General features: G+C 39.9%; 1 protein-coding gene across 1 annotated transcript in view; it reads left to right on the forward strand.

Annotated features, from left to right (window-relative positions):
* Positions 1-14381, forward strand: part of fan1 (FANCD2 and FANCI associated nuclease 1) — a gene marked incomplete at both ends in the record, with an annotated part of 33825 nt that overhangs the window by 14846 nt on the left and 4598 nt on the right. Inside the window, 2 exons of the mRNA XM_084335164.1 lie at positions 8379-8510; positions 9474-9582. Coding sequence (XP_084191290.1) covers positions 8379-8510; positions 9474-9582 — 241 coding nt within the window. The remainder of the gene's footprint in view (positions 1-8378; positions 8511-9473; positions 9583-14381) is intronic.

Here is a 14381-nt window from a genome sequence, read left to right on the forward strand (position 1 = left end):
ACTTGGTGAGATAAAAATTTTTGCGTATTTCTTTATCACTACAAAAACCCTGTTTGTTAAAAATATCCCCTAATGAGTGTATGCCTTGCTCTTCCCATATAGGGAATCTTATAGGTCGTTTTCCAATTAAGAGAGCATTGTTATTGAATAAGGGAGTATGGTTGTGCCATTCTTGTGGGTTAGGATTTTTTTTTTGTGATTCACGCCATATCCGGATCGCATGAGTAATTATGGGGCCAAATTTTCGTTCACAGTGCTTGATTGGTAGTTTTGTGTATGCTATGTCCTTCAGTCTATGTGGGGCTACTATGTTTTCTTCTATTTTCCTCCAAGATGCTAATGCTTGGGAGTCAAACCATGTTGTCAATGGACTTAATGAGTACGCCTTAAAATATAGGAAAAAATCTGGAAATGCCATGCCACCATCTGCTTTATTTCTCTGTGCGGTGGATCTTTTTATACGTGGTGGTTTGTTATTCCAAATAAATTTGTATGTGGAGGAGTGTAATCTTTTCCAGTAACCCTCTGGAGGGGGTAACGGTAGCATTGAACAGAAGAAGTTGATTTTAGGTAGTACATCCATCTTAACTATTGATATCCGTGCTTGTACTGTGTTCTTAAGTTTTGCCCATCTATCAAGGTCGTCTTTGATTTTGTTTTGGATTTTTGTGTAGTTGTGCTTCACCGTTTGTCTTATGGTAGGGAATATTTCCACTCCCAAGCATCTGAAATGTTTTACCATCGGTATCTGTCCTGGGAGGGTTGTATCTTTTTTTGCAGGGGTGTTAAGTGGAAGGAAAGCCGACTTCGGCCAATTTATCTTAAATCCCGATAAATCACCAAAGTCCTCAATCAACTTGAGCAGATGAGGCAATGTGGTGTTGGGGTTTTTCATGAACAATATTACATCGTCCGCATATAAACAAATTTTTTGTTGTGTGCCCTTGATTACGATAGGTTCTATGGATTGGGATTGTCTTATATATTGTGCTAACGGCTCTAATGATAGATTGAACAGACCGGGACTAAGAGGACAACCCTGTCTGGCAGAGCGTGATACCGGAAATATTTCAGAGATGATTGTGCCTGTTATAATCATGGCCGATGGGTCTTTGTATAATACTTTAATCATATCGATGAATCCTTTTCCTAACCCCATCCTTTCTAGCACTGCCCACAGATACGACCATTCCAGCCTGTCAAAGGCCTTCATAGCATCCAGGGACAGTATCGCCTTAGGTATGGTGTCCTCTTTGTCGGCATCAAGTACGTGCAGTATACGTCTTATGTTCTCAGTGATCAGGCGGCCTCCTATGAAGCCAGTTTGGTCCGGGTGAACTAAAGACGTCATATGCTTTTGTAATCTGATGGCTAATACCTTAGAGTACAGTTTGATATCTGTTCCGAGGAGGCTTACAGGTCTATAACTACCGCACTCGTTGGGGTCTTTGTCTTTTTTAAGGAGGACTGTTATGAGTGCAATATTGTCGGTTTTATGGAAGTTCCCCTCCTTGACTGAGTATAAGATCATATTTAGTAATAAGGGGCCAATTATGTCCCAACAAGAAAGGTACATTTCTGATGGGAAACCGTCTCTTCCTGGAGCCTTACCACTTTTCATTGCGGTTATGGCCATCTTGAGTTCCTCTAGTGTGATCGGTATTTCTAACTGTTTAGCGTCATCCTCTGAAAGTTTAGGGAGAATAATTTGATTAAGAAATGTGTCCATTTTGTTTTGATCGAAGGTCATTTCTGATTTATATAAATCGGAGTAGAATACTTTGAATGTATCGTTTATTTTTACCGGATCTGTTACAAGTACTTGTTGTGCTCTAATGGTAGTTATATCTGCAAATGTTGCATTAATTCTTAATCGCATGGCTAATAGGTGGCTGGGTTTGGAACCATGAGAGTACTGCTGTTGTCTTGTGCTGCGTATTTGTATTTCCGATTGTTGTCTGTATATGTCATTGATCTCTATTTTTAGTATGTTAACTTGATTTTCTAGTCGAGTTGAGTTGTTGTATTTCAGAGAATTAAATAACGTTGAGTAAAGCGTTTCCAGCTCATCCAGTTTTGTGTTTTGATTCTTGCGCATTTTGGAGGAAAAGCTATCCGTGAAGTCTTTGATCATTCCCTTTACCGACATCCATATTATTCTGGGGTCTTGCACCGAGTTTGCATTCTCCCGTTGGAATACTATAAGAGCTTCTTTGAGTTGTGTAATGAATTCCTTGTTGTTAAGCAGCAACGAGTTAAATCGCCATCTTGGGGCTCGGGAGGATAGTATACCAAATGTACCTTTAAGGAGTAAATAACAGTGATCTGATAGTGCGTTGGGTATCATTTCCACTTCATAATTATCAAATAGTCTCTGTGATGCAAAGACATAATCTATTCTGGATAGTGTCTTATGTCTCGCAGATCGACAAGAGTACTTTCGGGTCGTGGGGTTAAGTAACCGCCATAAGTCCTTTACACCTGTAATCTTTGACCAATCCTTTAATGCCTTTGATGAATTCTTTTGTTCGCTGGAAAAGGCGAGGTAAGATTTGTCTATCCTTGGGTTCCAGATGGCATTAAAATCCGCTCCTATTATAAATGAGTAATCGGGAATGTCTAACATTGCATTGGTTAGTGTAGTGAAGAAATCTTCTTCGTACAAATTTGGGGCGTATACCGCTATCAACGCTATTTTCCTGTTCTTATGTTCTATCTTAGCTATAGTTATCCGACCTTCTACATCAGACCATACTCCCTTTAGTACAATATTCAACTTACGTTTAACGACTATTGCTACACCCCGAGTTCTCGTACCAATAGAGGAGTGACTGATATTATGGTATATGTTGTCCGCTAATTTACCTATGTCTTTCCCTAGAATGTGTGTTTCGCTTAGCAGAGCAATGTCCACATGTTCTTTTTTCATCAGTGTGAGCACGCTTTTGCGTTTAAGTTGGTTATTTATTCCCCCGGTGTTCCATATCATTATATTCAAACTAGCCATAGTCTATACATGTTGCATTGTAATTTTTGGTAATGCTTCTAGAGTGCGAGGCAATACTAGATATACATCCCACTAGTGAGGTCCCGTTGAGAGCCGAGCTTAAAAACATACATATATACAAATAAAAATCCCCTACCCTTCCCTCCCACCGAGAGTCGTACAAGATTGTGTTCCATGAACACAACCTTTGCGTATGACTCTCTCCCTTGCACCACCGGATATCCCAGAATGATCCAATTATCCTTAACATTCCTATGTATACCATAGGATCTAACACTCTAAATTCTACCATAAGTAGAATGTCGACTGTGGCTTGGCCACTTACCCGTAAAAAATAAATAAATAAAAATTTAAATGAGATAAACTAAAAATAAAGACCAAAAATAAGCTTCAATTGTCATGCCTTAATCACTTACATTTTATATGAACTTGTAATTTATAGTAATTTATAGTAACCCATGAATAATATGAAGGTATTGAACTGAAGAGAGAGCCTCAATAAATCAGAGAGAGCGGATGAAAAAAAAAAAAAAAAAAAAAAAAAAAACAAGTAAAAGGAAGAGAACATTAACTTAGATCTTAAAAGAGCATTGCTATGCTTAAACATCTAAAGTATTAATTGGAGAAGTAGTGAAATTATTTCCCATTAATAAAAAAACAATTTTTAAATACGTATATGCAGCATTTCCCCCGACCGGGGTGGGCGATGATCGTTGTGTAGAGTGATCTTTCAGCCGGCCGGCTATGGTGGCTCTGTGGTTTTGCATCTAGATAGCTGTTGATTATTCCCCCGAGGGGCTTCTGGTAGAATGAATGACCACGTATTGCTGATATTCCAGAATGCTCCATATATCAAAGAATGCTTCGATGTTCTAGATTATTCCAATATGTCATTTTTACATTGTCTGAATGTTCCAGTATGTTCTGGAGTGTTCCAATCTTAAATCCAATATGTCCGCAATAATATACACGTCGGGGAAAGTATTCAAAAACTCTGAGCACGTAGGTCTCTCTGTCCCAAATCCTTGATTATTAAAGGTTGTACTATATGGTGACCTTGCATAACTGAGATTTAAAAGGCCATTTATACACTAATCTGCTCCTGTTCAGACAGGAATTTGGCTGCCTCTTCAGGCGATTTGAGGAGAACTTTTGCTCCTTGTTTGTCGACGGCGCGAAGTATTGCAGGGTATATTAGTAGGGGTCTGTATTTCCCCAGGTATAGTTGAGACATCACCGTCTTGAACTTGGCACGCAGTTCCACTACCTCACGACAATAATCTTCAAAGCAGTGTATTGGTACCTCCATGTGTTTCAGATTGCCTTTCATCCTGCGAATTCCACGCATAATCATTTCTTTTATTCTGACTTGGCGCAGTACAACTAATATCACTCTGGGCTTAGCGTTGCTGTCACTGGAGCGGGGTCCCAATCTGAAGCTCTCATCCACCTCCGGTATTTTAGGAAGGATTCCTGTTCCCAAGATTTTCTGTAATTCTGTGGCAAACTCTTCAGGGTTTTCACATCTCACTGATTCGTCCAGACCGACAATGCGAATATTCAGCCTGCGTTTTTGATATTCCATCTCGAATATTTTGGCTTTCTGTTCTTTATTGATTCGCGTGAGCTCCTCCGTTATTTCGCTGAGCTCCGTCTTGATTTCATTGTAGTTCCCCTTCATCTCGGCAGTTAGGTTAACTGTGTTAGCCTCTACTTCCTTGTAGATGTGAGTGAATTTGATTTCGTGGGCTTCCACTACTTTCTCCAGAGCCTCGGTGCGTTTATTCTGTGCGTCGGCGTCCGCTCTCAGCGCATCAATTTTGCCTTCAATAGATTCTTTAATAGCATCTACTTTTTGAGTTATTATCTTCTGTGATTCTGTGATCATTTCCTCCATTCCCTCCATTCTCTTCTCCATTGTCTTCCCCATTTCTTCCATTTTCCGGATGATATGTTCGGTATCTGCGGAGGTCTTTGATGGGGTTGAACTTGAAGCGGCCTCTGTCGAGTCAATACTTTCTGCTGTCCGCTGTACGTATCCTGGGTCACGTAGCGGGATCTCTTCGACTGGTTTTTGGTCTTTCCCTGGGTTTTTCCTTGATGGCATCTCGATTCTTTTGGTCAATATAGTTAGTTGATAGTCTCAGTTGATATATGCGTCAAGTTTTAAACGCATTAATGGTATATAATTATGATTTTAAAACGGAAAAAAAAATAACGGGTGAGCAGCTGTGTCACATGCGACCTACTCCATTCTACAGCTAAACCGGAAGTCAAATTCGTCGGCCTTTTTATGAATCGTTTTCAAATAAACGCTAGATGATCAATATTATACGTGCACGCAAGCACATTCGGGCCGCGCACGGATAATCGCCGCGTTGATTTCCTCTCGGACTTTTACAGTGAAACCGAAAGAGTCCATTTCACAAAACAGCCTATAACTTCATCAAAATTAGTCTGATTATCCTAACACTGATAACATAGAGTCCTTACCTGACATCAGATGGTATCCAACTGGTATATTCCAATTCCTGATCACCATTCGAAAAAATCGATAAGTGTATAGATCCAACGCGATACAGTAGAACTCCATGATCAGCGGGGCTCAGAGGATCCAGAATGAACTCCGGTAACCCCGGCTGGATCAGTGGACTGGAAAATGTGGAGTACCGGATTTCTTTCCCCATCCATTTTCATTGAGTCCATTCCAAAATCCCTTATGTCATCTGGGAGACGACAGGGGGCGCTTTTTTCCACATTGATCGCCGGCGCCGCTCGGGTATACTCGGGTAGGCTCGAGTGATGCAATATGATTTCAGATCGCTAAAAAAAGAAAAGAAAAAAAAAATCCGGGAAATCTCGTGAGTGGCTTTCAACCACCTATAAATAAACCCGAATATTCTCGTGTGTGGCAGTGAAAGTGTTAAGAGTCCTAACAGTTCTCAAGTTCACCAGCTGTGAGGGGCAATTGACCCATCTCAAACCCTGCCTTCTTTTCTTGATCATCCAATCACAACTGTTGCATCCCTCACAACAGTTCTTTTTTTTTAAACAATATGTTTATTGGTATTTTTTTTTCTTTTTTTTTTTCTTTTACAGCATCAGTTCAACAGTTCAACAACCATACAAAAGGAAATGCTGCCAACTGCCCCCCCTCCCCCCTCCCTGAGCTACAGAAAAATAGATACAAAATAAACCACCCTGAAAGAAAAAGAAAAAATCAATATAAAAAAAAAAAAAAAACTCTAGGCCAGACCCCCCCCTCCCCTCCCCCAGACTAGGACCTCAACAAATTCATTTTTTTTATTTTTTTTACACATTTTGAGAATTTAGTAAACCCAGTTACACCCGTCTAACAGGTGCCCATACTTCTACACCAAACAAATAAATATCTAACGTTACATCTTTTCTCTTCAAAGAGCAACTAATAACATTTACAGTATCATTCATTGCAATATATACCCATCAGAAAGACAAAAGGGAGCTTCAATAATAGCCTACATCGTCATCCTACTATGTAATCTGTTCTAAGTATTGCCTAAACCCAGCCCAGCATTTATCAAAGAGATGTGGTTTTTTCTTAAGATTGAACATTATTTTCTCTGATGCCATGTACGAAGAGATTCCACTAAGCCACATAGACATGGGGGGGGATTCAGCACTTTTCCACAGCATGGCAATACACTTGTTCCCTGCAATCATGGCCAATTTAATGATCCGCACCTTGCCTCTCTTATCTGGAGAAATGTCAGACATGTCTCCTAATAATGCTAATTTAGGTGTACATGGGATCTCAAACCCTGTGACCTCTCCGAGAATCTCCCAAATTGAGCCCCAGTAAGGTCTCAGTTTGTTACATTCCCAGAACATGTGGAGCAGGCTACCTGTTTCCGTTGAGCACCTAGGGCAAAGGTCAGAGATAGCATCATTCATCCTGTGAAGTCTTTCCGGCGTAAAATAGGTTCTATGGAGAATGTTAAATTGCATACATTTATGTTGAGTGTAAAGGATGTGTTAGAGTATGAGGCAATGAGAACACTCTACTGCTCACTCATCTCACCTTATATCAGTTATTGTGTTGAAGTATGGGGGAATACTTATGGGACAAATATAAAACCATTATATATACTACAGAAGAGGGCTGTACGAATCACACATAAAGTGAGTTATCGAGAACACACAAATATATTATTTATTAAATCTAGAATAATTAAACTTGAAGACATGGTTAAGTTTCAAACAATGTTAATTATGTTTAGGGCAAGAAATAATACACTGCCAGAAAAACTACAAAATCTTTTTCATTTAGAAAGTGAGTTTAGTAGGAGAAAATACAATTTTAAACATCAGTTTGCACGTACCACACTTAAACAGATGTGTCCTTCAGTTATTGGTGTAAAGTTATGGAATTCTCTCCATAGCGAGCTTAAGGGATGTAACAGTGTTTATCAATTCAAAAAAATGTATAAAAAAATAATATTTAGTCAGTATGAAAATCAAAATGTGATCTGAATAGTGAGATCTTTTTTTTTTTTCTTCTCTTTCTTTTCTTCTTTATTCTTTATCATTATTATTATTATTTAAATTTTTCTTGTTTAACTGTGGATTGCGTTTCTTTTATAATGGTATAAATGATTATTTGTGTAAATAAGGTTATACGCCGACCATTAAGAAAATACATGTTAGTTTAGGAATAAGGGGCAGGTAATTATAAGATTTATTCTTCTTCCTGCTCCTTTTGTCCATGGAATGGCTATTTATGATTTTTTAATGAAGAAACTATGATTGTATTATTCCATGTGGCAAATAAAAACTCTGAACTGAACTGAACTGAAATATGAAAAAGATAGTGCAGACTCACATAGTGATTCCCATTCATCTTCATCAAAGGTACATTCCAGGTCCCGCTCCCATTTGTTCTTGGCGTTTAGGGGTATAATTTCTGTACTGGTCAGAATTCTATCATATGTTAATGATAGGATGCCTCTAGTGTGAATAACTCCTTTTAGAATATCATCTATGAGGAGGTGTTTTGGAAGAGTGGAGTTTCCTCCCTGACCTGTACCTATGAAGTGTCTGACCTGTAGGTATTTGAAGAAATTAGTAGTTGGAAGGTGGAAGGCGGCGCGTAACTGTTCAAAGGACATAAGTATGTTATTATCATATAGGTCCCCAAAAGTTTTAATTCCCTGAGTGTCTCACAACAGTTCTTGATTGGAGGATCAAGAAAATAGAGCAGGGTTTGAGATGGGTCAATTCCTATATTTACTGGATACATTTTTTTTGTGTCCATACCTGTGTATCTTACAAAACATACCACCCAACTAGTATCCATCGTTGGAGACGATGTAATGTCCATATGTCACGCCAGGTATGAGGCAGCCATGCGAGTCCTACATGAGGTGATCACAGCCACGCAGGCAGGCCACTGGGACGAGGCCCTGGAGCTTTACACCACTGCCAAGACGGCCTGGCAGGAGCTGAGGAAGACACATGACCTCAGGTAGGGAGGGACCACATAAATTACATCCATTCACATCTGTTTTATCCGTGTTCGGCTAAAGCACAGTTGTAACGACAGAGTTTCCCAGTGATAGCTTGTGTGTTGAATGGGTGAGTTCCGAATTTTGGACGCCTTAGCTCCATTTCCTACTGACCCGTGATGTTGTCAACTACTAGAGTGATTTCTCAGCACAATCCATGCTGTTCTTCATAGTGATACCCACAGTATTTAGCCACAAAACTAGCGCAACGTCAACAGGGGCCACACTCTGTACAAGCCCTTAAATAAACGCTGAAACCTACTTTGGCAGCGTTGTGGAGTATGTTTCAGCGTTTATTTATAACTAGCCAGAGCTGCAGATATACAGTATGAGGAACGACCTGGATTGTGCTTAGAAAGGACTTCTACAACAACATTGGTACGTAGAAAATAGGGCTACGCCTTTTAACACCTTCATTGTGGCTGTCTACCGATAGACAACTACACCTTTTAACACCTTCATTGTGGCTGTCTACCGATAGACAACTACACCTTTTAACACCTTCATTGTGGCTGTCTATCGATAGACAACTACACATTTTAACACCTTCATTGTGGCTGTCTACCGATAGACAACTACACATTTTAACAGTCATTGTGGCTGTCTACCAATAAACAACTACTCCTTTTAACACTGTAATTGTGGCTGTCTACCGATAGACAACTACACATTTTAACACCTTCATTGTGGCTGTCTACCGATAGACAACTACACATTTTAACACTGTCATTGTGGCTGTCTACCAATAAACAACTACACCTTTTAACACTGTAATTGTGGCTGTCTACCAATAGACAACTACACCTTTTAACACTGTCATTGTGGCTTTCTACTGATAGACAATTACACCGTTTAACACTGTCATTATGGCTTTCTGCCAATAGACAACTACACCGTTTAACACTGTCATTATGGTTGTCTAGTTACCAGGAGGAGCTGCCTGTGTTCCTGCGCTGCTTCACCACAGGTTGGACCTACACCTGCATCCTGTCCAGGGGGGTGGACATCCTGCAGAGACTGCGCCGCTATGAGGTCGGCTGACTTCACACACGCACACACGCATATGTGGCCTATGTTTTAAGCAAGATTTTATAGACCGTTTTACCATGAACAATGACTTTTGGGGATATGATTAGATTAGATAAAAATGTATTGTCATTGTACAGCACAAGTACAGTACAACGAAAGAGGTGTAAGGTAAGAGTGCAGTGCAGTGAACAATACAGTGTGTATATATAGTAATATACAGAGTAACAAGTGATTAAATGGAATATATACAACAAATCTACTGGGTAAATATGCTAATCTGATGTATGTACTGTATTATTATGTTCAGTGATACAAGTATAGATATACTATGGTAGTAGTGGTATAACTAATAAGAGTAGGTACAGTATGGGATATATACAGATATAGTATATACAGTGTGTACAATGCACATAGTGGGTATGTATACAGGTATGTAAACTGGAATATATGCAGACATATTAGAGGTGTGTCATGGAAATTGTATATTTAGTTTAGGATGTGAGGCTAAAACTGCAAGGAAATATTCAGAATTTAAGTATTTAAGTTTAATAATATTTGAATCCAACAGCCAAGTACAGAGACAATGTGAGAATGGGTTTAGGCAGAGCCCAATAGCTGAAGACAGGAGAAGAGAGAATGGAGCGTTTTAGGGTGTTTTAATATTGTTCCCCAAGCAGACAGGTTTGACATCAGGAATGTGCAACAGATATGGGTTAGAATGTTCTTGGGGGGATGAGGACAGGTGCACTCCCAGTGCAGCTGTGGGCAGAAGACACAGGTCTGTGTCGAGAGAGAGCAGGAGCACTCCTTGTGCAGCACGAGATGTCCAGGCAGGAAGGTGCACTGGAGCGGGGGTCCTGGGCACAAGAGAAACAAGATTAGAGCACGGAATAATCACAAGAGCAGGTCTAGCAGGTCTTCAGGCTGAGTCGTCGTACCTAGGTAACTAGAATAACACCACGACAAGGTCTGGTCAGAATCTGCCGGTAGATGTAGTGTCTTGCTGATCAGAGGATGAGATACAGCTGTGTTGAGTGAGGTGAGGTGCCTGGCAGCGTGTGAATCAGGAGATGAGGTACAGCTGTGTTGAGTGAGGAGCTTGACAGTGGGTGAAGGGGTGCTGCCCATATATGGATGTGAGGCTTCCGTTGTGAATGTGGGAGAGGATGAGGAGTGAAGAAGGTGTGGGGCTTCCGTGGTGAATGTGGAGGGAGGATGAGGAGGAGTGAAGAAGGCTCTCGCCGTGATTATGACAGACAATGGGATTAGAAGGAAAAAGGGTTACATAGTCATTATATTGACAGTCTCAGCGGAGTGGGGCACATTATAATAGCAACGTATGCTCATCTTTAATAAACTGTTTGGTAGGTTTGTGTTTATTTGGCAACACGTGTCTAATGGACGTCTGATATTCTCTCAGCTTCCTGTCAGGCAGAGTATTAACCTGACCCATCAGACCTGTCACACAGGCAGCCTCCATGCCCATAAGATAACAGTATTTCCTCATTAACACTTTCAGTGCCACCAGGGGGCGCACGACTTAGTGCTTGAATGCCACCATCGGCGCCCATGTTAACGTTAATATCGCCTAATCTATGTTTTAAATTATGGCTAGGTGTCTAATCTGCCCGTTGCTTATCAAATAATCATTTTCCAGTCAGTGCTGTCAAGGCAGATTGGTTTTTTATCGCTTCATTTCCGTTTGAGAGCATTTTGAAAAGCACCCGCTTTGAGGTAAAAAACAGCCCATTCTGTGATAATCGACTTTTACTGGAATATTCCAGAACGTTGATATTTGTCGGCCTATTTATGAATCGTTTTCGAATAAACGCTAGATGATCAATATTATACGTGCGCGCACGCACATTCGAGGCGCGCGCTGATAATAGCCGCTTTCATTTCCTCATGGATTTTACAGTGAAACCGCTGGAGCACATATCAGAAAAAAGCTTATATCTTCATCAAAACGAGTCTGATTATCCTAACACTGATAACATAGATTCCTTACCTGACATCAGATGGTATCCAACTGGTATATTCCAATTCCTGATCACCATTCGAAAAAATCGATAAGTGTATAGATCTAACGTGTATACAGTAGAACTCATGCTTGCCGCGGCTCAGAGTCTCCAGAATGAACTCTGGTAACCCCGGCTGCATCAGTGGACTGGAAAATGTGGACTGGAATATTTTTTTCCCCATCCATTTTCATTGAGTCCATTCCAAAATCCCTGATGTCATCTGGGAGACGATAGGGGGCGCTTTTTTCACATCTGATTTCAGATCGCTAAAAAAATATATATATATCTGAGAAATCTCATGAGTGGCTTTCAACGTAACTATCGTAAACACGAGATTAGCCGTGAGTGGCACTCAAAGTGTTAACACTTTCACTGCCACTCACGAGATATCTCAGGTTTCCGATAGTTATGTTGTCACGAGATTTCTCGTAATTTCTTTATTTATTTTTTTTAGCGATCTGAAATCATATTGCATCACGCGAGCCTACCCTAGTATACCCGAGCGCCGCCGGCGATCAGATGTGGAAAAAAGCGCCCCCTATCGTCTCCCAGATTACATAAGGGATTTTGGAATGGACTCAATGAAAATGGATGGGGGAAAAAATCCTGTACTCCACATTTTCCAGTCCACTGATGCAGCCGGGGTTATCACAGTTCATTCTGGAGCCTCTGAGACCCGCGGAATCATGTACTGCACTGTACACACGTTGGATCCATACACTTATCGATTTTTTCGAATGGTGATCAGGAATTGGAATATACCAGTTGGATACCATCTGATGTCAGGTAAGGAATCTATGTTATCAGTGTTAGGATAATCAGACAAATTTTGATGAAGATATAAGCTGTTTTGTGAAATGGGCTCTTTCGGTTTCACTGTAAAAGTCCAAGAGGAAATGAACACAGCGATTATCCGTGCGCGGCTCGAATGTGCTTGCGTGCACGTATAATATTGATCATCTAGCGTTTATTTGAAAACGATTCATAAATAGGCCGACAAATATCAACGTTCTGGAATATTCCAGTAAAAGACGATTATCATAGAATGGTCTAGAATGAACTGTTTTTTACCTCAAAACGGGTGCTTTTCAAAATGCTCTCAAACGGAAATGAAGCGATAAAAAACCAATCTGCCTTGACAGCACTGACTGGAAAAGGATTCTTTGATAAGCGACGGGCAGATTAGACACACAGCCATAATATTAAGCGTAACATTGGCGCCGATGGTGGCATTGAAGCGCTAACTCTGGCGCCACCTCGTGGCATAGAAAGTGTTAATAGGGAACAGAAAAACAACTTTCACCTTCTAGCCTGTGTGAGTATGATGGTTAGTTGAGGAAAGACCACTCCTTTAGTTTCAAGGTTTAGTTTCAAGTTCAAGTTTGTTTTTATTTGTCACTTATAAAGTACATGTACATTACAGTGAAATGCTTGGTTCTGTATGAGCCCCTGAGAATGTGCTTCATACAGTAAAAAAACCTTTAAGAGAAATAACACTTCAAATATACAGTATATTAGCAATATATTAGCAGTACTATTCATCTCAGTAAATGCAAACAGCAGTTTTAACTCTTAGTATATACAGTAAAAACATTCTTGAACAGCTTAAAATATAGTATATGCAACCTAAATGCTAAATGTCCATCACATGTGCATGCAATTTGGCTTCAGGGACAGTCCGGACGAAGATACATAATGTCTGACAGCCTGTCCATCCATGCGTTCGGTCACCTTCACCCGGTCGAGTGCTTTTGTTAGAATGTCTCTCCCACGGAAAGGCGGCTGAATGCAATAATAGTGTAAGCAGGTGTGCGAGCGCATCAAACACCAAAGATCCTGACTCAGCTCTAAAACTCACTGCAGCAGAGGACTGTGGAGACAACACCTAATTACCATATTGACCTGGATAATAAGACCACCTTCATTAGAAGACGATACCCTCCTTTTTCAAGACTCGTTTTCATAAGGAACATAAGATATAGAATATCTGACCTGAATGTAGGCTACCAGTAATAGTAAGTAAGTAAGTCAAGTTTATTTGTATAGCACCTTTCACAGATACAACATCACTTCCAGGCAAAAGGTGCTTCACAGAATTAAAAGCAAAAAAGCTACGAAACGGATAACACAGTAGCTAGCAGTATCAATTAAGAGCAGATTAAAATGAGCTAAAACTAGTTGAAACAGGACAGAAAGACATCGTCACATACATGATCAAATATATAATAATGATCAATAATGCTGTTAATTAAAAGCCTGTCTAAATAAAAAGGTTTCTAGCTGGTTTTTAAAAGAATGACAGGATTCTGCAGATCGCATCGCTAAGGGGAGGGTGTTCCACAAACGTAGTGCAATGTTAACACATAGAATAAAACATGCTATTGTTCTTTTATTTATATATTTTAAATAAAATTGTCTTGTTTAAAAGAAATAAAAATAAAATCTTTTTAATGAATTTTTGTTATTTAAATCAAATACAACTGTAGCCTACTGGTAGGCCTATTTCTAACATAATGTATATCTCAAAGTGAAAAATGGAACCATGGGTTGTATTTCATTTAGACTGCTTCATTGATCACCATGATCTTACAATGTGAATTAGTCCTCAGTCCTGGCCTTGGTTAACTTGTTTTTACTTTGAACCCTCTGAAGCCTAATGATTAGCTGGTGGCTCCTCCCACATTAACATCACTATGTACCACTGGTATCATATGAATCTTGATATCACAAGGAACCCATTGATAGCTAACATTTCATACTAGCTTACTGTGAAAGGGGCTA

Source organism: Notolepis coatsorum (assembly GCF_963971535.1).
Source record: "Notolepis coatsorum genome assembly, chromosome: 18".
In the NCBI taxonomy this organism is placed as follows: domain Eukaryota; kingdom Metazoa; phylum Chordata; class Actinopteri; order Aulopiformes; family Paralepididae; genus Notolepis; species Notolepis coatsorum.